The sequence below is a fragment of the Cyprinus carpio genome, chromosome A11 (genome assembly GCF_018340385.1).
Source record: "Cyprinus carpio isolate SPL01 chromosome A11, ASM1834038v1, whole genome shotgun sequence".
NCBI classification, from domain to species: Eukaryota; Metazoa; Chordata; class Actinopteri; order Cypriniformes; family Cyprinidae; genus Cyprinus; species Cyprinus carpio.
The window spans coordinates 11,650,662-11,678,001 of record NC_056582.1 but is presented as its reverse complement, the minus strand read 5'-3'; the positions used below and the strand labels follow the sequence as shown (position 1 = coordinate 11,678,001).

General features: G+C 38.6%; 1 protein-coding gene across 1 annotated transcript in view; it reads right to left on the bottom strand.

Annotated features, from left to right (window-relative positions):
- LOC109098496 (prickle-like protein 2) overlaps positions 1–26,728 on the bottom strand; it is an 81,501-nt gene extending 54,773 nt beyond the window's left edge. Inside the window, exons 1-2 of the mRNA XM_042766249.1 lie at positions 26,521–26,728; positions 25,381–25,466 (exon numbers count right to left, since the gene is read on the bottom strand). Of these exons, the coding sequence (XP_042622183.1) occupies positions 25,381–25,466; positions 26,521–26,562 (128 nt within the window). The 5' untranslated portion in view covers positions 26,563–26,728. The remainder of the gene's footprint in view (positions 1–25,380; positions 25,467–26,520) is intronic.
- Between the last annotated feature and the right edge of the window lie 612 nt (positions 26,729–27,340).

The window sequence follows — 27,340 nt, the reverse complement described above, 5'->3', positions numbered from 1 at the left end:
GTGTCAATACATACAGGAATAATACTAAAAGCTAAATATTTTATTTGATCACAATATTAAACTTAATAGAAGAAGTCTGAGTGTTAAAATCAGCCTTGTTACTTTGGTTGGTGGCATGATACTAACCCACAGTATGCAAAAAGTAGCACTCCTCAAAGTACTATAATAATAATAATAAAATAAAATAATTCATTAATACTGGACTGGAATTAATACTGGAATACTGGACTAAAACTGTATATTTATATACTTGTTAATAATACTTAATACAGTATGGAATCATTTTAATCTAGTAAAAATTATTTCAGTTGTCAGGAATAATAATGGTTTTACAGTAAAAGTTGTGCCAACAATTACTCCCAATCTCAAAAATATGATAAAATTCTATATATTTTTATTTGTTAAAAATTATTTCAGTTGTCAGGAATATATATATATATATATATATATATATATATAAACTATCATTTATACATATAAGAAAAAAATACTATAAAAACTTCAACTTTACTGAACTATTTATATATATATATATATAAACTTTAATTTATATATTTAATAAAAGAATGCTTTATACTCTTAGAATTCCTTATCCTTTACTCAAAGAATGCCTTATCCTTTATACAAACGACCACAATTCACGGTAGGAAATCCATTTTTTTCCTCCGTGTCATGTTTTGTGTTTGTTTTTGTACTCACGTAGTCTCCATGTGCTCGTTTGGTTGATTGTTGTCACCTGTGTGTTGATTGTCTCGCTCCAGCTGATCCTCATCTCCACTCAGCTACATATACTCACTCATCTCTCTGTCTGTTGTCAGATCCTCATTCATGTCTCCACTGCCTAGTTGGTTTACCGTCTTCCGTGTTCGTGTGCTGGATTGTATTCGTGTTGTCGTCTTCGTGTCAGTGTTCCGGTCTGTTCCTGGTTTCATCCATTGACCGTCTTCACCTTCACCTGCGACTTCACCATCCAGCTCTTCTCACGCCACCGTAGACCTTCGTTGCCATTGCCTACATTCTGGACTCTGATTTCAATAAACTTCTTCTGATTGCCTGCAATTGCTTCCTCCTCCTTTACCAGTCGTCACAGTAGGATCTGACCATCATGGAAGCAGCAGGCGATCGCTCCCCATCTCATCTAGAGGAGTTTTTGCAGAGAGCCGTTGATCGCATGGATCGCCAAGACAAGGCGATAGATGAGATGGGTCGAGCTTTCCAAGCAATGGTGACGAAGGTGTCCGAGCTCGCTCTCCAGGCTCAACGACAACAACAACCGCCACCCGCTGCGCCTCCCACGCCACTCACACCGCCGATCGTCTCCGGAGGGATTTCCCAGTCCGAACCACGCCTCCCCATCCCTGAGAAATATGCGGCGGGTGAGCCAAAGTTTTGTCGATCATTTCTGTCTCATTGTTCTCTGCACTTCGCCCTGCAGCCCCGCACGTTTCACACCGAGGAAATGAAGGGGGCATTCGTCTTGTCACTACTGATGGGGGAGGGCTGCCCTCTGGGGGACGGCGGTGTGGGAGAACCAAGACAGCTGCTGTGCCTCGTTCCACGCCCTTTCGGAGGAGATGAGACGGGGGTCTTCGACCGCTCCGTCGCCGGGAGGGAGGCGGCTAGACTTCTCACGGACCTACGTCAGGAAGACAGGTCCGTAGCCGACTATTCTATTGAGTTCCGCACCCTGGCGGCGGAGTGTAAGTGGAACGAAGAGGCGCAGTGGGATCACTTCCTGCATGGGTTGGCTGACCGCATCCAACAGGAGATCCGCGCCGTCGAGCTCCCCACTTCTCTCAATGGCCTGATCGACCTCACCATCAGAGTAGACAACCGACTCGACCAAGCCGCCAGACGGAGGGGGAGAGCAGTTCTCGCGACCAGACCGGAGGCTCAGCGTCAGCGCTCAGAGGTTGCGGTCAGCCCACCGGGAGATCTTGAACCCATGCAGGTGGGGCGAGCTCGGCTCTCCAGGGAGGAGAGGATCAGGCGGAGATCCCTGGGACTATGTTTATACTGCGGCAGCCAAGAACATCACATCCAGCGCTGTCCGGTAAAAGACCAAGCCCGATAGTAAAACGGAGGCTACTATCGGGTGGGATCTCTGCCAGGAAGACCTCATCTACATCGACACTCCTTCCGGGGAGTCTACGGTGGTCCACCCACGCACTCGATCATCACGCTTTGTTGGATTCTGGGGCAGAGGGTAGTTTTATGGACTGTAAGTTGGCTACTAAACTCAACATTCCTCTCACCTCCCTCAAACACCCCATTGCACCTTTTGCACTCAACGGACACAGACTGCCAGTCATCACACAGACCACTTTACCGGTTTTCTCTCATCACATCTGGCAACCATACGGAGGAGATTTCATTTTACATCACGGACTCACCTCAATCCCCCATTGTTCTAGGTCACACCTGGCTCCAGAAAACACAACCCCAGGATCAATTGGCGCCTCGGATCTGTGGTTAGCTGGAGCGAGGAGTGTCATTTGTCTTGTCTTTTGTCTGCTGGTGTTAATGTTTCTGAGTCTGTGTTTCAGGGGGAAGCAGTGGATTTGGCTAACGTGCCCGCGGAGTACCACGACCTGAAGGAGGTGTTCAGTAAGTCTCGGGCTGATTCTCTTCCTCCTCATCGTCCCTATGACTGTGCGATAGAGTTATTGCCAGGAACTCTCTCCGCCTAAGGGCAAGTTATATTCTTTGTCTATTCCAGAGACGGCGGCCATGGAGAAATATATATCCAGTTCTCTAGCAACGGGGTTCATCCGCCCTTCTTCTTCTCCAGCGGGGGCGGGGTTCTTTTTTGTGGGAAAGAAGGACGGATCCTTGCGACCTTGCATTGACTACCGAGGGGCTGAACAACATAACGGTAAAGAATACCTATCCTTTGCCGCTTATGTCTTCAGCTTTTGAGAGGTTGCAGGGAGCGTCCGTTTTCACTAAATTGGACTTACGTAATGCTTATCATTTGGTCCGCATCAGGGAGGGGGATGAGTGGAAGACTGCCTTTAACACCCCCTAGAGGCCATTTTGAGTACTGCGTGATGCCTTTCGGGCTAACGAACTCGCCGGCAGTCTTCCAAGCACTCGTTAATGACGTGTTGCGAGACATGGTCGATCTGTTCATATATGTTTACCTGGATGACATATTGATTTTTTCTTCGTCTCTCCAGGGAACACGTGCAACACGTACGACGAGTGCTTCTGCGGTTGCTAGAGAATGGATTGTTTGTCAAGGCGGAGAAATGCGTTTTTCATGCACAGTCTGTTTCTTTTCTAGGACACATCATTTCGACTGAGGGTGTTCGCATGGATCGCATGGATCCTGAGAAGGTTAAGGCTGTGGTAAATTGGCCATCCCCAGAGTCTCGCAAGGCCCTGCAGAGATTTCTGGGGTTCGCCAATTTTTATCGGCGTTTCATTCGCAATTTCAGCCAACTAGCCGCTCCTCTGACCGCCTTGACCTCCCCTAGTTTGACGTTCAGGTGGTCAAACGCAGCCGAGGCTGCGTTTGCCAAACTGAGAAGCTGCTTTGTTTTAGCTCCCATTCTCGTCACCCCTGATCGCTCACGTCAATTCATAGTGGAGGTCGACGCGTCAGAGGTGGGGGAGTAGGAGCAGTGTTGTCCCAACGCGCATCCTCAGACGGAAAGGTGCATCCTTGCGCGTATTATTCTCACCGTTTATCTCCTGCAGAGGTTAATTATGACATTGGCAATCGAGAGTTGTTGGCAGTCAAACTTGCACTGGAAGAATGGCGTCACTGGATTGAAGGGTCGGGTGTACCTTTCATTGTATGGACGGACCATAAGAATCTCGAATACATTAGAACCGCCAAAAGACTTAACTCCAGGCAGGCTCGGTGGGCATTGTTTTTCGGTCGTTTCGATTTTTACACTTTCTTACCGGCCGGGTTCCAAAAACATCAAACCCGATGCTTTATCCCGTCTTTTTGAGCGTTCCGATCGTACTGCTACTCCCGAGCCCATTTTACCGGGGACCATCATTATCTCCGCGCTCAGATGGGAGGTCGAATCGAAGGTGTTGACTGCCTTAGAAGGGGTAACGCCCCCGGCTCGTTGCCCACCGAAAACGATTGTTTGTGCCGGAGGGGTTACGGTCAGACGTTCTCCAGTGGGGTCATTGTTCCAGTGTTGCTTGTCACCCAGGGGTTAGTAGAACTAGGTTTCTAGTCAAGCAACGTTTTTGGTGGCCTGGTATGGCTCGTGACGTCCACGACTTCGTCTTGGCTTGTTCAGTTTGCGCTATTGGTAAGACTTCCAATCGACCTCCAGATGGGTTACTCTTACCGCTGTCTGTCCCTTCGAGACCCTGGTCCCACATTTCGCTAGATTTCATTACCGCCCTCCCGCCCTCTAAGGGCAATACGGTGATTTTAACCGTAGTGGACCGGTTCTCGAAGGCGACTCATTTTATTCCCTTGTCCAAATTACCATCAGCCAAGGAAACAGCGGTAGCTGTCATTGACCACGTCTTCCGTATACATGGCCTTCCGACAGACGTGGTTTCTGACAGGGGTCCCCAATTTGTGTCCAAATTTTGGCGAGAATTTTGTAAATTGTTAGGAGCGACTGTTAGTCTTTCTTCTGGGTTCCATCCCCAGAGCAATGGTCAAACCGAGCGAGCCAATCAGGATGTCGAAAGGGTTTTGCGATGTTTGGCTTCCAATAATCCTTCGTCCTGGTGTCAGCAACTCTCAATTGTGGAGTACGCACACAATTCTTTACCAGTGTCATCTACGGGCATGTCTCCATTTAAGTGTAGTTTAGGGTACCAACCACCTAATTTTGTCAGTACGGAATCCGAGGTTTCGGTCCCCTCCGCACACGCACTAGTCCAGAGGTGTCACCGCACCTGGACCAGAGCTCGCAGAGCTCTGCTCCAGGCTAGGTCGCGCACCAAGGCTAAGGCCGATCGCCACCGGTCGAAGCCTCCCCGTTACGTCGTCGGTCAAAGAGTGTGGCTTTCTACCCAGAATATTCAGATGCGTTCCGTTTCGAATAAGCTTGCTCCCAAATTTATTGGCCCGTTTTCTGTTACCAAAATCATTAATCCGGTAACAGTGCGTCTTAGCCTTCCTCCGGCGTACAGGAGGGTTCATCCCGTGTTCCATGTGTCCAAAATTAAACCGGTGATTTTTTTCCCGTCTTAACCCGCCTGCCCCGGTCCCCCCCCCCGCCTCGTATCGTTAATGGGGAAACCACATATTTGGTTAATCGTATTCTGGACTCTAGACGGAGGGGACGCGGATTTCAGTCCTTGGTGGATTGGGAAGGTTACGGTCCGGAGGAGAGAAGGGGGGTCTGCTCGGGACATACTGGATCACCGCCTTATTGATGATTACAAATCTACAGGTAAAGCAGGCTGGGAACGTCAGGTGACGTCCTAGGGGGGGGGGGGGTACTGTCACGGTAGGAAATCCATTGTTTCCTCCGTGTCATGTTTTGTGTTTGTTGTTGTACTCACGTAGTCTCCATGTGCTCGTTTGGTTGATTGTTGTCACCTGTGTGTGTTGATTTGTCTCGCTCCAGCTGATCCTCATCTCCACTCAGCTACATATACTCACTCATCTCTCTGTCTGTTGTCAGATCCTCATTCATGTCTCCACTGCCTAGTTTGGTTTTACCGTCTTCCGTGTTCGTGTGCTGGATTGTATTCGTGTTGTCGTCTTCGTGTCAGTGTTCCGGTCTGTTCCTGGTTTCATCCATTGACCGTCTTCACCTTAACCTGCGACTTCACCATCCAGCTCTTCTCACGCCACCGTAGACCTTCGTTGCCATTGCCTACATTCTGGACTCTGATTTCAATAAACTTCTTCTGATTGCCTGCAATTGCTTCCTCCTCCTTTACCAGTCGTCAATTTTGTCATCCTTATACTTTGTGGTAATAAAACTTTAAAAATTATTAAAAGACAGCTTATGCACAGGGGCACAAACATTTTTTGATTTCCTTAGACTCTGAGGTATAAACCACTTTAATTGGAGAAATGTACAGACCACCAACCTTTAAAAATTACTCTGCATGTGCAGCTTGTGCTCTTGAATGGGTGGCCAAGTTTGCTCAACTTCTATTGCTCTTCTGAGGATCTCTTCTAAGAAATAAGGTGGTCTAATAAGATGTGACTTTTAATAAAGCACAAAAAAAAAATCTGCTTGGCGTGAAGCTCAGAGCCTGGGACTAATACCATCTGCTTACAACCCACAGACCAAACATTTACATCACTCCCTTGGATAGCAGGCTTAAACAGACCATCTTAAATGTAGAACAAGTCTACAGAGGGAGCGAACAGGAGAGGGAACGAATGAGAGGCAACTTGTAGCAGAAAGAGGGAACACGCAAACCCATAATAATTTATCTAAGAAGCATTACATCAACAATATGCCTGCATGTCATTCCCAGCACAAACAGTTTTCACTGGTGGTTCTGCGTGAAGCAATAACACTTCAACAGAGGTGAAGAATATATGTACCTCTCACAGGAGCACACTGTCTGGCATGTACTACCGTAGCATATGGGAGATGTGTCAAGTCCAACACAAATCACAAAGTGTTTCAGTATCCACTGCCAAGCTCTCAGTTACTCCTCGTTTCAGGGATTTGAACTATGCTCATAATTAAGAGAGGAGACTTCCAGGCCTGGTGGGACTGCGCTCAATTACCTCATTTGATTTGAAACATTAGCTGGACTGGGTTTCAAATTCATTTTTATTTCTATGCAAATTTGAACACGGATAACAGCCAACAAAAAGTTAGCTAGGCTTCCAGGCTCCTGCACTAACTGAAGTCTTTTTAATATCGTGTGTTTGGTAAGGGCGAGAAAAGGGGTGAGGGGTCCTTAAGAGAAATGGAAAGATAGAAAAAGGACTGAAAAAATAAAAAGACTGAAATTTGAAAAAATTGCACATTTTCTCCAAGTTCATTAAATGGACAGAGAAATTGACTAACCAAACATTTTCGAAACTGTAAAAAAAAAATATTTATAACAGTTAAAATTCTGCAACAACAGATTTTAGTGATTAAACTTCATGAAGAACATGATACAAGCCTACAAAAGTATAAAAAGCTGACTAATGCTAACAAGTAAAAAAAAAAAAAAAAAACTAAATCAAATTTATAATGTATGCCCAAAATGTAGTGCTACATTTAACTAAGGTTATCAGTTGACTAAAAAATATAAACTGAAATAATTACAGCACATGATATGCCAATTAATTAACTGAATTATTCATAATTAAACTAGACATTTGCAGAGAAAACCCCCACATGTATTATATGCACTATTTAGATTTAACTGACATTAAATTAATGTTGTTATAAATTAAATACATTAGAAAAATTTATGACATATAACTATTTTACTACTGTTCAAAAAAGTTTGGGGTCAGTAAGATGTTTTTGAAATGATACATTAAATGGATCAAAATTAAAAGTAAAGGCATTTTTGTATTTCATATCCATGCTGCTCTTTTGAACTTTCTATTCAACAAAAAAGTGTCACGGTTTCCACAAACAGCACAACTGTTTACAATAATGTTTTTTAAGCACCAAATCAGCATATTAGAATGATTTCTGAATAATAATGTGACACTGAAGACTGGAGTGGCTGCTGAAAATTCAGCTTTGTCATCACAGGAATAGATTGTATTTAAAAATTTTAAATGGTAATATTTACTGTATTTTTGATCAAATAATGCAGCCTTGATGAGTATAAGAGACTTCTTTCAAAACATTAAAAAAAAATCATACTCTCCTGCAGATATGCGAACTCTTCATGTCAGACATGACTCAAATCATGGGCTTGAAGAAAGCAGAGAGATCTGACTGAATAAAGCAAATCAAGTCATCAAGGGGAAACTGATTGCAATGAATAGGTACAGCAATCAGCAGCACTCATGGCAGGTCTGTCAGGAGGCTGTCAGCAGAATACATGTTCGGCTCGACCTTTGCTGTTGGTTTGGATTCACTGTCATGGTAACACAAGCAAGCAGGTAAAATTACATGGTCTTTCACCTATAATGCACCAGTTACATAAAACAGATTTTTACAGACTCTGATGAGTCTTCAGATAAACTAATTCTAATTTAGCTAGCAAAGCAAAAACAAAAGTACTTGTATGAGGTACTTAATGAAAATGGATTGAAATGTGTTGATCCCAGGACATAAAACAGAATGAAATTAATTGCCATACTGATGGACATTAACTATTGAATTGTTTCAAAGTCTCTAACCTTATTAACCTGAAACATGACACTTAGCTGGGATCCGCTAATGACAAAATCCCCTGCACATGCCAAATGAGACAGTGCTGCTAATATGTGTGTGTTGCTACTAGTCGCCTCATCGCACAGGAGTAGGTCAAACAACAGATGGTCATTAAGGATTAACTTAACTATGCAAATATTGAGTCAAGCAGTCAAGCAAAGCCCTAGCAGAGAGCTCATAACCAACACTCAGTAGCTCACAATCGTGTCATGGTGGGGACTTTCCATTGAATTCTATCATTTTATACAGAGTTAATGATATTTTCTATCCCATAACCCAAAATTATAGGGATAGTTCACCCAAAAATGAAAATTTGATGTTTATCTGCTTACCCCCAGGGCATCCAAGATGTAGGTGACTTTGTTTCTTCAGTAGAACACAAATTATGATTTTTTTTTTAACTTCAGGTGTTGCAGTCTCTCAGTCTACAATGCTTGTCAATGGTCACAGAATCTATGAGAGAAAAAAAAAACATGCACAGAAAAATCCAAATTAAAACCTGCGGCTTGTGACGATACACTGATGTGTAAAGACACAAAACGATCAGTCTGTGCAAGAAACTGAACAGTATTTATATTGTTTTTTTCCCTCTGATTCACGCAATGTCCGAACTGTTAGAACTCTTGTGAACGCACTTCACAGCAGCCTGCATCATCTTCTTCTTGTGGCTTTATGACAGATCGCAGACTTATAAGTGAATCAGAGGTAAAATAAAAAAAAAAATATATATAAATACTGTTCAATTTCTTGCACAGACCGATCGTTTTGTGTCTTTACACATCATTGTATCGTCACGAGCCCCAGGGTTTAATTTGGATTTTTCCGTGCATGTTTTTTTTTTTCTCTCACAGATTCTGTGACCATTGACAAGCATTGTAGACAAAGACTACAACGCCTGAAGCTTAAAAAAAAAAATCATAATTTGTGTTCTACTGAAGAAACAAAGTCACCTACATCTCGGATGCCCTGGGGGTAAGCAGATAAACATCAAAATTAAATTTTTGGGTGAACTATCGCTTTAAACTCTCAACTTTACAGATGACTTGTCCGATCGACTATTGTGGATTTTAGTCCACATCTGTTATCTTTGAGTTCATCCACACTACCGTTGAAAAGTTTGAAGATTCTTTAAAGCTTTTGAATTAAGCCTTTCATTGCTGCATTTACTTGATAAAAATTGCAGTAAAAAAAAAATTATATTACTGCAATTAAAATGAACTCCTTTCTATTGAATATATGTTAAGATGCAATTTATTCCTGTGATGACAAAGCTGACTTTTCAGCAGCCATAACTCCAGTCTTCAGTGTCACATATTCTTTTAGAAATCATTCAAAGATGCTGATTTGGTGCTTAAGAAACATTTCTTATTAATATCATTGTCGAAAAGAGTTGTGCCGTTTAATGTTTTTGGCGGAAACCTTGATACTTTTTTTCAGGATTCTTTAATGGATAGAGAGTTCAAATGAACAGCATTTATGGAACATAGAAATCATTATAAATGTCTTTAGCGTCACTTTTGATCTTTCTAATGTGTCCTTGCGGAATAAATTTGACCCCAAACTTTTGAAAGGTAATGTATATGTTGATAAAACTGACCCACACATACACGGTCTCTTTCTAAAATACACACTTACTAATACAGACTTGACAAATTTATTAAACAGAAGTGTAAATGCACATTACATGCTTAATAATGATATAATCAGTCTCCTAATACAGATAACAAATTAAATATGTCTACTATTTTAATGAGCAACGCTTTATGGAGAATTTTTACATATATATATATATTTATTTGAATTTTTACATATATATATATAACAAATATATTACACAGCATTTTAATTTTGTGGGACACCAATAATAATCAGCTCTTTGAAGATGTTAGAGGATGGCAGCGTTTCAGTTTCCAAAAATATCTGAACGTTTTGCTGTCAGAGATGGAGTATGATCTAAAAGATTTCAAACTCTAGACCTATCAAAGCCTGACGTCGAAGCCTCTTCAAGGTTGCAAAAACTCTGATGCATATACCCAGCTTTGATCAGTGAAGAACAGAAGACACAATCTCACTCTGGCAACAGTAGGTTATTTTAAAAGATAATCATATGTTTTTTTTTTTGTTTGTTTGTTTTTTTCACATTTGCAAACATCCAGTCGAGACAAACTGAGAATTATAAGTATCATTACAAAGGTGTCATTCACTTTTCATGGAAAAGCATCATTAGGACATCATCAGAAGGTTGTTATGAAGAGCAGCATGGACTCTTGTTGATACTTCATGACCATAACCGTCTTCTTGGCGCAAGCTGGAGAGAATTATGTGTGATTTTTGATGACACAATGGACAGGAGACAAAGCCGGAGGTCTCAGCTCTCACTTCACTTGTAATAGACACTGGAAAATACATTATAACAGCTTATTTCCTCTTTACAAATGCAGCAATATTAATTTATTTCATAAAATCTCCCCAAAGATAGTTTTACCATATGGAATGTCCCTTACTGGATCACAAGTGCTCTATAAAGACTAAGCCCAGCGGATCCAGGCCTGTCCAAATGTGTGTGTGTTCTCGTGGCAGGCCTATTGTATTTGCGCAGTAAGGCCTGTCAGCTCTACAGTCAATTGTTTGCTGTCATTAATCAAGTCAGACTGTCCATTGCCTTCAGCTAATATATGCACTAGATCTCAGCGGCTAACACAGTCACCGCATTCCAATGACTTGGGCTTCAAGAAGAATCTACAAAAACTCTGCAAGTGAAAATTCCCCCTTTGATTTATGTCTAATTCTCATCCTGATTTTAACCATAAACTGAACCTATACTGTGAACTGTTGAAACTGAATATACTATGGTAATGTCTGACTGCAGAAAGGTCTTTTGATTTAACTTTGTCTAAGTCAGCATTTTTTCTCATTAGATACAATCTTACAATCTACCATCTTACCACTTCAAGTGTAGCAGCTAAGAATAACTTTAAAGAGCACTTTTTAAATGTACTCCAAGGATTCATCTTGAATTATACTGATCCACAACACATGTTTTTTTTGTAAACATGATACTGTATAGTATGCTATTGAAGTGTTAACTTTCAGTGCATGGAAACAACATAAAATATTCTACTTGCTGTGTATATTCATTATTCATACTAAAAGTGCACAGCTTGCAAGGGTGCTAGCATTTACAATTCAAACAAGGTATTGGGAGGGACTGTTGTCAAGGTGAAGTTGCAGTCTATGGCAACCTAACAGCAAGAGGCAGACAGAGAAAGTAAAAGGGGACAGAAAGAGAGTGGTAAAGAAAATGAAAGAATGAATGAATGAATGAATGAATGAACATAAAAGCAAAGGCAAAATAAAAAAATATATATATATTTGGTGTCATATGAGGGCTGTCCAGAAAGTATCCAGCCATGTAATATGAAAAATAAAGACATTTATCAAAGAACATACAAGATATAAGGAACTGCACATAGGACAATGATGCCCCTTCAAAGTAGGCACCTTGATTTTTAAATAATTCTTAAATATTTTTTTAATAAGTCTAATTTATTTATTTCCAAAAATTACAATGATATGAAATGTAATATGCTCATAGTCCATAGCCTCAAAGGCCATTCACTCACAGCAGAGAAAATTGTTCCCAGACATCCCACCCAGCAGACTGTGTAACATATGACTAGATAATCGGCATGACAGAAGTTCTGCTTTACACACGTTTGGCACCAATGTTGCACTTTCACACTTCTAGTCAGTGTGCAGGAGCCCCCCCATGCACATGCAGACTACACCCAAATCCACCAGCATGGTTACACCCGTACACACAAGTGCAAACACATGGTGCACATGGTAAGCATTCACCTCAGTGCAGGAAAGCACGATCACCCAGCATCTGCTGAGTCTACCAGTCCACACACACATACGATAACACGCGCTGGAGAAGAAAGTGCAAATGCCATCTGATGGAGAAACAAGAGCTCATCCTTATCCCATGCCTCTCTCAATCCCCATGGAACCATAATTCAGATCTGCTTGCTGTGTAAGAGACTAGAAGAAAGAGAAAAGCACACAGAGGAAATAGAGGATTAAGTGGCATAGATCTCTTTCAAGAGTCAAGAAAATAAAAGTACCTCTCCAAAGCAGGAGAGATTCACTCAACATGTTTGAGCATGAGTACGCTCTCCTTTAGACAAATGGGTTGTTCACTGTAAGAAGATGACAGACTTGCTGGAATGCAAAAACAACACACACACACACACACACACACACTTTAGAAAAATGGGTTGTTCAATACACACACACACACACACACACACACACACACACACACACACACACACACGCGTTTAATAATGGAGGATGTTGTCTATAAATGAGGACCAACAATAGTGCTTTGTAAAACTTGGGATTTAAATTTTCAGTACCCTGGTTACTGGGGACAAATTATTGACAAAATTTTGATATCTTACATCCCACAATAAAAACACAACCAATTTTTTCACAGTTATGAAACTGGGTCTCTTAGACATTGAAGTTTATGTTCTTATTCAGAAAAAAAAGGAATGAAAAATTTATATTAAAATTTTGTTGTAAAAAATTTTGTTTTTCCAGTTTCAGTGTTGTATACTGCATTTTGCATTTGAAGTCCAGCATAGCTTCTATGTTTTGTTATATTAAAGAGAACTATAATTACTAAAAAGTAACCTAAACCCTAAATTCACAAGAAACATTTTAGATTTTTTAGATTTTTTTATGAATCGCAAATGAGGCTGGCCCCAAATGTCCCTAAAGGGAAGTTTTGTTATGCTTAGCTAATCTCTAGGGACATTTTTTCCCCCAAAGTATAGCTAAGTATAGATATAATTAGGTGCCTAATGAATAATAGCTAATAGCTAATGTCTAATAATGACTAATAGCTGGCTAATGAAGATACATTTTCTTTGTTTTTCAAATGAAGCAATTACTAAATCTAATCCAAACTGTAATTTAAACACAAAAACAGTTCTGAGTTTAAATTCAATTTAAAACTTAGAAGTTCTAGTGGTTTTCAACAAAGAACCAGTTTTGTATTTAGGGGTGCACGATAAAATCGGCCGATAATTAATGCGCATCTTGTCAGTAAAGCCAGGTGCTGATTTCACATAGAACAGCTGTTCTGTAGTAAACACTGCTCTATGTGAAATCAGCACCTGATGGAATTTACCGCTGATTAGAGAACCGGCTCTACTGATGAGATGCACATTAATTATCGGCCGATATTTATTGTGCACCCCATTTGTATTTAAAATAAATAACTCAAAAAATTAATAAATAAATGCATTATTAATTATTTCAGCTCAAAATGTTATTTATGTTGAACTTTTACATTTTTATTCAAAAGTTTTCTTAAACGCAACAGTCGACCTGGTCATGTTTTGATATTGTATACCAACTCGTATCTGCCCCAAAGGGAGTCTTTTTCAGATTTAGCTAACTTCTGGGCATAATTATGTCCCCAAATTATACAGCAGTGCTTGGAAGTGTGTGAACCCATTAGAATTTTCTATGTGTCTGCATAAAAATGACCCAAAAGATCATCAGATTTTCACACAAGTCCTGAAAGTTGGCAAAGAAAATCAAATCAAACAAATGAGACAAAAATATATACTTTGTCATTTATTTACTGAGAAAAATTATCCAGTGTTACATACCTGTCAGTGGCAAAAGCATGTGAATTTTGGTTTTCAGTATCTGGTCTGACCCCCTTTTGCAGAAATAACTGCAGCTAAATATATCTTGTAATCTTGCTGATCAGTTCTGCACAGCGGCTTGTTGGAATTTTAGCCCATTCCTCACAGCTTCAACTTTATGATGTTGGTGGGTTTCCTCCTATTAGCTGCTTGCTTCAGGTCCTTCCACAACATTTCAATTGAATTAAGGTCTGGACTTTGACTCTGCCATTCCAAAACATTAACTTTGTTCTTCTTTAACAATTTTTGGTAGAACCATTTTTGGTAGAGTCGTTGTCTTGCTGCATGACCCATTTTCTCTTGAGATTAGTTCTCAGACAGTCCTGACATTCTCCTTTAGAGTTTGCTGGTTTAATTCATTGTTCTGTTTGGCCCTCTGGCTTGAACACATGATCTTTAGCAAACTTCAGAATGGCAGCAATGTTCTTTTTGGAGAGCAGTGGCATTCTCCTTGCAACTCTGCCATGCACACCATGGTTGCTCAGTGTCCTCTTGATGGTGGACTCATGAATATTAACATTAGCCAATATGAGATGGGAAAGGTTTTTTTTGTGTTATTTTTTTTGGAGAGAGTGTAGAGGGGAGGGTAACAATGGTCTTGAATTTCCTCCATTTGTACACAATTTGTCTGACTGTGGATTTGTGGAGTCCAAACTCTGTAGAGATAGTTTTGTAACCTTTTCCAGTCTGATGAGCAACAACAAGTCTTTTTCTGAGGTCCTCATCACCTTTGTTCATGCCATGATTCACTTCCACAACCATTATCAGACTTTGATAGACCTCTGTTCTTTAAATAAAACAGAGCACACACTGACACTTGATTGATTTCCTCTAATATCAAATTAACTGCAAATCGTAGAGATTCACATATTTTGCCACTCACAAATATGTTACATTGGATCATTTTCCTGAATAAATAAATGACAAAGCATATATTTGTATCTAATTTATTTGATTGGGTTCTCTTTGTCAACTTTAAGGACTTGTGTCAAAATCTGATGATCTTTTGGCTCATATTTATGCAGAAATATAGAAAATTAGGTAACACTTTATTTTAAGGACCAATTCTCACTATTAACTGGTTGCTTATTAGCATGCATATTACTAGAATACTGGCTGTTTGTTGTAAATTACATATTAATGCCTTATTCTGCATGACCATATTCTAGATCCCTTAATCCTACCCCATACCTAAACTTAACATCTACCTTACTAACTATTAATAAGCAGCAAATAAGGAGTTTGTTCAGGGAAAACTCTTAGTTAATAGTGAATGTGTGTTCCCTATTCTAAAGTGTTACTGAAAATTCTAAGGGTTCACAGTTTTTCAAGCACCACTGTACATAACCTACACATAACACACTAATCCAGTAAACATACTCTGGACTAAACATATTATTAGAGAAACAAACAGCTCTCTGTCCTGATTAGACACATATGCACTGATGGAATAAGCTTTGGTTTAATCTGCTTCATAAAAAAATGCTGCGTTAAAAAACTGCACAGGCTAGCCAGGATGATGTCATCGCATCCCTCTCTTTTCCCCATCTCAATCTGTTCATTCTTTTCTCTTTCTTGACCTCCTAAATCGGCTTAGTCTTTCTTCCTAAACAGCTGAGGCCGTGAATCATTAGGCTTTGCTTCCTCTGAGTCTAGGAGACAGGAATGCTTTAATAATGCGGGGCTCTGCGTCTGTCATTTGTAAGACTGTTTCACAGTAACACTTCAAAGATCTTAAGGAATAGGTCATCCAAAAATAAAAGGTCTGTGATCATTTACCCGTGCACCCTTGTGGCTTTCCAAACTCGTACACTGTTATTTGTATTGAACACAAATGCAGAACTTTCCATTTTAAGGTGAACTATCTCAAATGTCATTTTATTGTAGCAAAAAATATTTAATTACGTAATTTAGAATCTAAAATGCACATTTTGAGGCATAATATTGCACAGTGCATAGCTCTGTCTTTATATTTGAGCACACCTTTCAAAGCAAAGGAACTGTTCCTGTTACAAATGACTGGAAAAACATGTGGATCTCAAATCTTCTGTATCAAATGCAGTTTTTGCAGCTGGATAGATAAAACATGCAGTTGCTGATCTGAAGCTCACAGTTGGCCTCTCCCTTGTATAATTAACCCTTTCCTTGTACAAGTAGTCTTGCTTGGCGTCGCATTCTCAACAGTGATAAAAATCACTGTAATCTTTGGCCTGTCGTGACTTATTGCCCTGTGATGTCATCGACAGGACAGAGTTAAATATCACATGACTAGTCAAAACAAATTTGAATACTTTCAAGTTCAAAATCAGTGACTTTTGCACTTTGCTGGAGCTACAAAGATATCATATCAAGAGATTAATAGCTTTCAGCCTTTGAAAAATGCATGACCTTGTGCACGTTTCGTATTTCTGAGGCATGTGCTCACAAAACTGCCAAATCTAAGACTCACCTTAGGTCACAAGTGAAGGCTATCTGCATTCTCTTGAGCCTAGGATTCTTTTGAAATGATCCGCACACAAGTTTATTTACGTTACCAATAATCTAACCTTAAAATTAATGGAAAGAAGCCACATCTGGTTTTGATTTTACATTCCCTGTGGCTGTTGTATGTTTGGGTGGGGATGTCAGAGCTTAACAGTTGGCGACTTAAAGCATGAAAAGGGAAGGTGGATTATTCCTCTTAAATCTTTTTATTGGCTCATTGTCCTAATGTAGAAATAATTATTCTGGATTTCAAACAAACAGGACTGTCAGGGATGTTAAGAATGGTATGAGATTTTCCACAGTTTATCTCGGTTTTTGGGTTTAAAAGATGGCCTATCTAAAAAACAGCTGTCAAAAACATGGAGAGATGAAACATGAAGGAGAGAGGATCCTCCTCAGATTGTTTGTTCATGTCTCGGGGGTGTCGTGTTTGATTTTGGACCACTCTCACCCTCATTCGTTTGCCTTCTAGTGTGGTTGTCACAGCACCAAAGGAGTGTGAATAGTACCATCACCCTGGAAACCGGCGCCTAGAAACACTTCTCTTTATATGACTCACTGAGAAAAAGACAGCATTTCGAATGAGAGTTGCTTCTTACATTTACATTTATGTTTCTTACATTTGGGAAAATGTTCCTTCCGTTTAGCTACACTTGGTTAAATTCACAAAAGCTTGGATGTATTAAGTCCAACTGTCTTTCCTATAATAATTTAAACACATCCTTTAATGAAAATGCCTTTTTACAGATATAATTCTCTATGAGTGATATGCACTTAGTTTCTAATGTATTAGTACACTAGGTTATCAAATCAATATACAGGATTAATAAGATCCTGTTCAGTTCAAATAAAAGGCAAAACGTGCATTTGAGTGTGTGTACGTGCGAGTTAGACTCACATGAGAGCGCCTGTTCTGTGATCAGAGAAAATTGGAACTGCTTCAGCTCTTCTATTAAGAGCTATTTCCTGTGCTTTTCTTTTAGATGGAATGATAGGCAGCGTCAGAAAGGCCATGACTGCTTTCCTGTCATCCGTGAAATGCTGAGCAGTTCATGTACATACGCATACACATGCTAAAATGCATGCATATGGGGACATACAGGGTGAGCTGTAATTTACATATTAATTCTCTCTTCACATTCTTAGGCTGAGATTAATTCTGTTACACAGAGAGACACGTTTTTATTCAGATAAATCTGAGCATCCTCTCTTCTATTCCTTTGTACTCATATTTATGTTCACCCAGGCACTTAAAGTGGTAACTACAGATATGTATGATTAGGTAACCTGTCAGTTTATCAGCATTAAAACAAAACTGATCTAAAACAAAAGCTAATTTTGGCTGTTTTAAATGTGTTCTTTTATTAAGAATAACACCCAAGGTTCTGTAGAACTACTAAACAAATGCAATGGTGCCCTCTGTTGACAAAATAAAGATACATTAACCAAATATTTCAGGGACAACCACCATCTAGTCATATATATTCTAAATAAAGTGTATCATAACACATAATTTTTACATTTTTGTAGACTATTAAATGGAAATGTGTGGTTATATTGAGAAATGTCATTTTTCAAATGCATTTAATACTAATCATTTTTATAGTATACAAATGTAAAGTGTATAAAATAGTCAGAATTTGTTAAATCATCCTTACTAAAATGTAGCTGTTAAGTCAAGCTCAGTTTTGAACTAGACATTTTAACAAATTTAACTTTAATTAAATTGTGTGTTTGAAAGATAGCCTTTCAATGCGCTCGTACAGTTTTTATTTCACTAATATTGCTGCAATTGGCTCTGACCTCACAGCCATGATAAAATCACGCTTTCCAGCAGGATTCCAACAGCAGTGTGAGTCACATGCATCCATTTAAACTCATTCACAACAGAGCAGTTTGCACACAGATGCCGTTTTAATGAATGACAGCCATCTGAGAGGTTAGGAGAGAAAAGACGATGACGGTGTAGAGTAGAGAAGAGACAGAACATTAGGTTGAGATCAATAAAAGTTTCAATTTGCAGCCTCAAGAACAACCCACACTACTGTAGAGGTGGTGTAAAAGTTCTCCATGTAAGTGAGAGACAGATGACAAAGTGTGCGTGTGTGTGTTTATGAGAGAGAGAGAGAGAGAGAGAGAGAGAGAGAGAGGAAAGAAGAAAAACTGAATCAAAGGACAGTTTGAAGTGCTGCAGGGAGCCGTGCAGATATCTGCTGTTCCCAAGCTGTTTGAATGTTTGTGGGTGTATGCGTGTATATGTGCACATGTATATAACATACTACAGTGGATAAGCCCTGCTGTGCACACTTCACAATTGCTGTAGACACAAGGATAAAGTCTAGCCAATCCTAAGTGCATTCAAAGAGCCTTTCATATATAGCTCTCTGGTAGGGTTACGGATCAGCAGTGTCGCAGAGCCTCAGTGCCTGCAGCCATTTATTCTCTCCATCTTGAGATGGATCACTATACAGAGAACAGCCTACAATGAAGAAATAGTATGGAGCCAAAAACTGATGGTACACAGTACTAATGCCTCAAGAAATCTTAATAGCCCTATATTATTATAGTGTTTATTAATTGCCCTAGGCAAGATAAAACATCCAAGGTAAAACATATTTAACAATTTTTTCATTTAGTATGTAAGCTGTACCAAGGTTAAATCCAAAACCATTAAATATATATATAATACCAGTCAAAGTATGCATTAAATTAATTACAGTGAGTGACAGTAAAGACATTTATAATGTTACAAAAGATTTACATAAAAAACGTTTTTAATATTGATAATAATAACCATTATTAAAAATGATGTACCCCTAAAAATAATAGAGCATTTAATAATATTCTATAATAATAGAGTATAAATCAACATATTACAATGATTTCTGAAGGATCATCTGACAATGAAGTATAAAGTAATGGCTGCTGAAAATTCAGCTTTGTCATTACAGGAATAAATTACATTTCAAAACAGTTTATTTAAATTGTAATAATATTTCACAATATTACTGTTTGTATTATACTTCTGATCAAATAAATACAGGTAATGCAGATCAAATAAATACGAATAATAAAATGTTGGTAAACATAAGAGACTTCTTTCAAAAACATTTAAAAAAATATGAAATATTCATAACTTTTGACCTGTAGTGTATTCATACATCTATTTCATCTTTTTATTTCTTTGTTTAAAAAAAAAGAGCATTTTTGATACATGATGAAATATGCATGATCTCTAAAATTTTCAACTTAACCAAATATATATAGTTTTCTTTTTTGGAAAAATGCTTTAAAAAAAAACATCCAGTTTGAATAGACATGATCCTTGTGGTCCTACAATTAAAAACAGTTCATTTATGGCAGCTGGTATTATGTTTAAATGGCACAATTTCATGCTATTCAATGTTTGAACTTCTATCCAGTTGTGATCTAATGATATATAAAAATAGTGTTGTTTGTTGTTTAATACATGGATATTGAGGGGAAAGTACGTTTAAAGAGCTTTCAGAACTGTGCCTTTAATGCCAGCTGCAGGAGATGGAAGACAAAAAGCCAAATAAGGACTAAATGAATTTTTAATGTAGCATTTGACACGCATACATTCCATGCATTTATTCTATCACTTAGCTGGGTGTGGATTCCAGTGGCACTTTGAGGCTCTTGTGTAAGTAAATCAGCTGAGGTGAAGAAGACATGATCTGGGTGTTTAACAGCTGTAGCTGGTCTAGTCTGGTCGCATGAATATGGTGTATTTTCATTTGGCTTAACTGTACATCTCTCTCTCTGATTACAAAAAATATGAATACAATTTCAAAAGCGTAATAATGAGTAATCACTGTCCTCAAGCTCAATGGTATTTGATTGGACTTGCATAACAATCAACTAAGCCTCTGTTTGTTGAGTTCATCAAGGTTCGGCTGAGTGGCATTTGATTTTGAGTAATTTTGCAATTATTTTTTGTGAATGAGGTAAAACAAAATGCTACAAAACAAGTCTAAACTTTTAAATGACAGACAGCACTGGTATTACATCAGCAGGCTCAATGAAGGTAATGCTTTGTATGATAGGACAAGAATGCTGAAAAACATTTTTTTTTAAACAAAGATCCATATGATGACACAACCACAATAAAGCATGCTGAAAAGAAAGAAAAAGAGTGAATCGAAGGCAATGTGACACCAGTATCAGGCTCCATCCTGTCATCAAGTGCTCTCTTTCTTTTACACACATTATAATGGGGTAGTGAAAACCAAGCTCACCATGGTAAAGATGGAGTACCCAAAAGCTGGCACACACACACACACACACACACACACACTCCTCTAATCATTAGCTCTACAGCTTCAGAGACAAAGAGATAAAAACATTCTCCAATTACACCCACTCCAGCCCTATTGAGCATCTGCTAGGTGTAAAATATGAAGGGGCAATAAATTAAAACCCTAGAGATGTTCTTTTCTTCCTGTGACACAAATGCGTATTCAAATGCATCTTTTCAAAAGGAAACCTCTTGATACAAAACTCCTCATGCCAGAGAAGCTCTCCAAAAATGAGCACCATCACTGATGTTAAGAAATGGTCTCTTACGTCAGTCTACTTGTAAAAGGCAATTGTGCAACAAAGCAGCAGTTACTGGCATAAAGTGGTATGTGCATGCTATGGTCAAAGTGAATATATAAATTTGGTGTGCTAAATGTAAGAAATATTGAACAATGTTAGCAACTATTTGTTTTTTGTTTTTACATATTTTGCAATGTAATTTATTCCTGTGATGGCAAAGCTGAATTTTCAGCAGCCATTACTCCAGTCTCCAGTGTCACACAATCCTTCAGAAATCATTCTAAAATGTTGATATTGGAGCTCAAATATTAATTTCTTTGAAAGAAAAAAAAAAGTCCAAACCCATATAAAATAGTTAAGCTTCAAGTTAGATATTAACCTGAATGCATCTTGGTTTCTGATACCCATGGCTACTTTCACCAGCACTGAGCTGTGATTTGTGTATCCAGTGGGCCTCAGTCTGTATGCATGTGACCCACCCCACAGTTTCCATGACCACAATGACAAACAAATGACCCTATCATTACACCCAATCAAAGTTAACCACATACACACGCAGTCATCCCAACCCCCCAGTCAAAGCACTGTCTGAATCTGAATGGTCAACCTATGAATCATCTGCATGGCTATAGTGCAGCCCAGCTATTTACACAGGCCCCAAAATATCAATCTTTGTTCAAAATAACCTCAAATGGCCACATAAGCAACAAAAGCCCAGCTCATTTAGCTGATGAGTGGACTAAGCGTTAGCAGGCAAATTAAATGCATCTGGTAAGCACTTCAAAGCACACTTGGAGCGGATACAGTGATTTCATTCCATTAGAAGTGAAAGTGTTTTAGCAGCTCTGTAGGACCACGCTAACCTAAAAAAGGCCCAGTTGTTATGCTATCTTGCCCTCTTTGTAAATGTCTGAAGAGCAGGGTGTCCCTCTGTTTTTCTCCTCCTTCTCCTGACTGACTGAAAAGGAGACTCCACTTTAAAGGCCCATTCAATGTGCTAGACCGCTCTGATGGATTGGTTTGGCTGGGCCACTTGTTAACACACTGAAAGACACTGTTATACAGATCAGAGCAGGTTACTGGCAGGACAGAGTCCAGCGGCTCTCACTTTAGTGCCAACTGATATTTACACTGCAAAAATAATTTTAATCAGTATTTTGTCTTACATATAATAATCATCCTTGTATTTCACCATTTGCAAAAACAAACAGATATAGAAACAAACCAAAATAAATACAGAATACAATAAATGTGTGGTATAAGACTTTTCTGTATACTGAATAGTTGGTATAAGATTAAAAACCACTGACAATGAAAACAGGTCTTTGATCATCATGAATGAGAATCTACAACCTAGAGCTACATGCCAACCTGAAGAAGTGGGTCATATAAGCCGGCTGATCAGATAGCAAATACTCAAAGCACTGATACTAATAGGGGCAGTAATGAGACTCATTAACACAAAGAAATCAATCAAGCCAATGGCTCTCATAAATTATTCAACTCATCATGTTACACATGCTACCATCTTCATCTACCAGCTTCCTTCCTTCTACATAGCATGCCCAATACAATAAAAGTTTCACATAGACAGACTTCTGACTGGGAATAATGTCTTGTCCACAATGCAGTTAATTTTAGCCAAAAACTGTCTGAATGCCATGAAAAGAGACCAACCACAGGTAATTTTGTTTTTCCATGAGTGAGTTAACCTTAAAGGGTTAGTTAGTCTGCGTTTTACTCACCCCCGAGGCATCCTAGGTGTATATGTCTTTCTTCTTTCAGACAAATCCAGTTATATTCAAAATTGTCCTTAATCTTTCAAGCTCTATCATTGCAGTCAGCTGGTGTTGCATTCCTTCAGTCCAAAAGACGTGAAATAAAAAGCGCCCTTCCATAAAAAAAAAGTGTCTCACACGGCACCGGGGGGTGAACAAAGGCCTCCTGTAGCGAATCAATGCACTTTTGTAAGAAAAATATCCATATTCAAAAAGTAATAATCTCTTTAATCTAGCTTGCGCCAACAGTTGTACACAGAAGCAGTTCCGGGAACATGATGTATGAGTTCAGCGCCGGTGCGCCGGTCAGTCTCGCGAAAACCAACGTTTGTTTACAGGATCAAAAGAAGCAAAGATCCCTTACTTTAGCAAAGGAAAACCAGTATCATCTTATATCGAAATCCTCCGATATTCTTCTTTACAAATCTTGTTTTGTACTTCTAATTAGGGACCATTGTTTTTTTTTGATCACACCGCTGCGTTTCTGCATGCGTCATTTTTTTATTGAAATGTTGTGTTTATGATTGAGTCAGTTGTGAGCTTCAAATTGTGGCAAGTGATTAAATTACTCTAGTAGTTTTCTTAAGTATAAGAGTTATTAATACAAAATCCTTGAATAGACAATACTGTTCATATCCCAGGATACCCCTTTTTGGTTTTATACAATGGTGGAGAAGCAGGGAAAAAAAGACTACGGGTTCAGCAGATATTCCAACCATCTCATTAATATTTAGAGATTTATTAATATTTAAGGACATTTTAGGCATTGCAGATGTTAAAAGTGTTGCAATTTGAGTTGATGCATGGTCTTTTCATTTTCATCAATTCATAAGCCCCCTGCTCTACCCCACTGCTTTTAAGCAAAGTCCCTGTATGGCACGTCAATTCATTTTGACATTTTTTTAAGCTTAAAAGTAGAGGTCCTATCTAGTTGCACACGAAAAGACCAAAATCTTTTCATTCCTACTGCCACCATCCATTTCATATCTTATTATTTATACTATTCATTTTCCAACATCTATATGTTTTTTTCCATCTGCATCTATATATTTTCCACACAGACTCCCAGGGATCCAGTTTGAAAATCCCTGAATGATCTAGACAATGCACAATGTACTTAAACTTCTGACTAGATAGTGTGCATAACATGAATGCATATACTTAAAATTTTCGTAAGCATAGACACCTGCTTGCTCTGTCTATGCTCAGATCATGGTCACATTTTACTTAAACTCTCTCTATTTCTCTCTCTATTTCACACACACAACCACATAGCCATCCAGAAGGCAATCTGCATTCAAATATGCCCTTTTACAGTCTTCATAAAAAAATCTTTAGGAGCTACTGTTGTGTAAGAGACCCCATACTGTTCCATAGGTCTCCCACCACTCACACACAAAGACGGATACAAAGTACTATGTTACAAATGTCCGCATTAAGTTTGTCTAGAAGACCATTTCGTTTTATTGTAGGACTGCAAAAGACAGGCAATTAAGGCCACATTCCAGAGCTGACTGTTGCCCCGTAATAGTTTACAGCAATGGAGAGCAGACAGATGAGGAGTTCTTCTTACCCTCCATCCCAGCAACTCCTCTCTCTGTTGGCTTCTTTATAAAGCAAGAGTAACTGAAAAACAGCCAGAAACTCACCACCCCTTCAAAATCATCCAAACAAGGTGCATAGACCAAAAAGGTTTCCAAAAGGTGAAATACATGAAAAAAGTCTGCACACTCCACAAAAAAAAAAAAAAAAAGGTTCTTTGAGTTGATTTGATTCTTTGGATCCTGGTTAGATACACTACCAAAAGTGATTCTGAAAGAAGTGTCTTCATGATATCCAAATCTGGATTTATTTAATCAAAATACAGAAAACCGATAGTACTGTAAAATAGTAATAAACTAAAATTGTTATGGGAAATTTTTGTTATTTGTTATTAAATGGGATGGAACAGGATGCATTTTTATTACTTATAATCATATTCTTTCTTAATACACATTACATTTTTATTTCAGCAAATTCTAACCAATCATATTCTCTGCTTCACAGAGTGATCCTGATATTCTATTCTTCACAGTGTTATGCAGCAGAGAAATTTTGTTGGCTTTTGGTCTCACCCAAGCAAATATGAAGCCTGAATGTCCAGGAAAGCATGAATAGCTATAGCTTAGTAAATGCTGTTATCTTTGCACATACAGGTCCTGCAAATTGCCTGCTGGCTCAGACACGCACTGTCAGCTCTATTCAGGTTCTATTGAATCCTCCTATGGTGACTCTATCTGAAGGCAAAGAACCTGTGCATTTCCACTGAACATTCCAAGAGCTTAGGAATGCTGATACCCTCCAAAACTGACCGTATATGGCAAAAAAAGCCAACTTTAACATTAAAAACCATGGTGAAGATTTTCTAGCCAAAAGCACCAAAAGCCGACTGGCAATATGAAGTAAAAAAAAAAAAAAAAAAAACATCTCATTCTCCACATAATACCTGATCATGTAGTAAAATTAGAAAAAGCATGTTTAGAACTAGCAAGATGGGGGTCTCACCTCCATTTATGCAGAACGAAGCCAGGACACTGCTCCCCACACACGGTACAAGGTTGTCCTCTTTCTAGATCATCAAGCACAGTGGGCTGCAGAGGTGAAGTAGAAAGCCAAGAGTTACTTTTCCTAGAAACTTAAGTTATGCAGTGCTTTGTGGAAAAGGTATTACTATATGAAAACTCACATTCACTTTCTGTAGTACTTCTCTAAATCATTTTAGGCTGAACATTTAATTCCACCGATAACTAAAATGTACATTTGAGTTCTAAGGTTTAAAAAGAATTCACGTCTTGATAACATTTTACATGGCAGGTGTAAACAGTCACATGACTAGAGGGGTTTATTTTCAGTTCATCCCACTGAAAGATGGAGACTAGGTCAAAGCTCCATTAAAATAAGCATGTTAAATGAGAAATAATACAACTATAACTACCATATTTAATATACGTAATATTTACAGGGTTTATTATTAATGTAATTATTGATTGCACTCATTTAAATTGTGATCACATCAATACATGTAAACATGTCAGTGTTTCATTGTTTAATTTTCAATGATCGATTCAAATTTGAAAGTTGTACATTTTAAAGCATATATAGTTACAAAAAAGTTATATATTTTTATTTCTAAATAACTACCCCATTTGTTATTTTATCGTTTACTGAGTAACTAAGCAGTCTTTTTCCACAGGTTACAATTATGAACAAGAATAAAACACTTTGCAAACTTTTTTATGGAATCTTTTTCCAGATGCAAACACGTTCTCACCCAATACAATTCACACAGCAACACATCTGTTAACACTGATGTCACACTTGAGAAAAATGAATTTGTTAATCTGACAATAAAATGCTTTAAAACAGAAAAAAAAAAAAATTGCAACAGCATACACCAATCCGATAACAGGCGTTTCAGGCTGAGGTATCAAACCTGTCTGATGTAGCACCGAGTGTTTGTTGTTCATATCTTCACACATCACAGAGCGGCTCCTGCAAGTTTCATCACAACTAGCCTTTTCATTTCCGTCCAAATAACTCAAAACAAAGAGCACCTTACTTAAATGTCTTACTTATGCGCGTGAAGTCACAGTGCGTAAAAATGCAAGTCGTTAAAGTGTAAACACCCCGTACCACTTTACTCACCGGGCGGCTGGAGTTTCTCTTCTTAAGGCTTCGAGCAAACATGACAGCGTGAGGAACTGAATGTCAAAGCGTAGTGAAGCGGGTCACCGATTCAATATGAGAGAACACTGGTAGAGATTCTCATCCCTGCGCTCTCGCGGCTCTTTCAGTCCGTCCCATCAGTGCTGCGAGCTTGTGATTGAAATTACTGCATTTCCGGACACGCCAGCGGGTTGTTGAACTAACCCGGTAAATGTCAGGTAGCCTACGTTCCTGTGTTAAAGTGCGAGACCTTTTCTATAATTGCAATTATATAAACCAGAGATAGTGTATTTGTTTCAAAGGGAAGTTTTGAGTCTCTGTGTACAATTGTTTTTAGACAAAAATAGGCTACGTTTGTTTCATTTGATATGTAACGCATACAAAACGTTGAAACTACAATTTGTTTCCAAATTTGTGGAATGGTAAATTCTAACTTGTTTACCATTTTGAATAAAAGGTTTATTTATAAATTGGCGATGGGAGATGATGATAATAATAATTATTTTGAATTTTTTTTTTTTTTTGGATGCTTAAACTTAAAATGGATAGGCCTATATGTTTAGGTTATAGCATAGTGCTTGCAACACCTAGGTCATTGGTTTGATTCGCAAATAGGCTAATGCATGAACTGATAAAAACCATAACATATGTCTTTTTCTTGTAATTTAGTAAGATGCTCTTAGAGAAAAAGGAGATCAACAAATACGGACACTTACAGAGACATTTCCTTGATCCTTGTGAAAAGTGGAGCTCAAAGAGCAAGCTCAGTATTTCTGTGTAGGAGTATGTGCAGTGAATG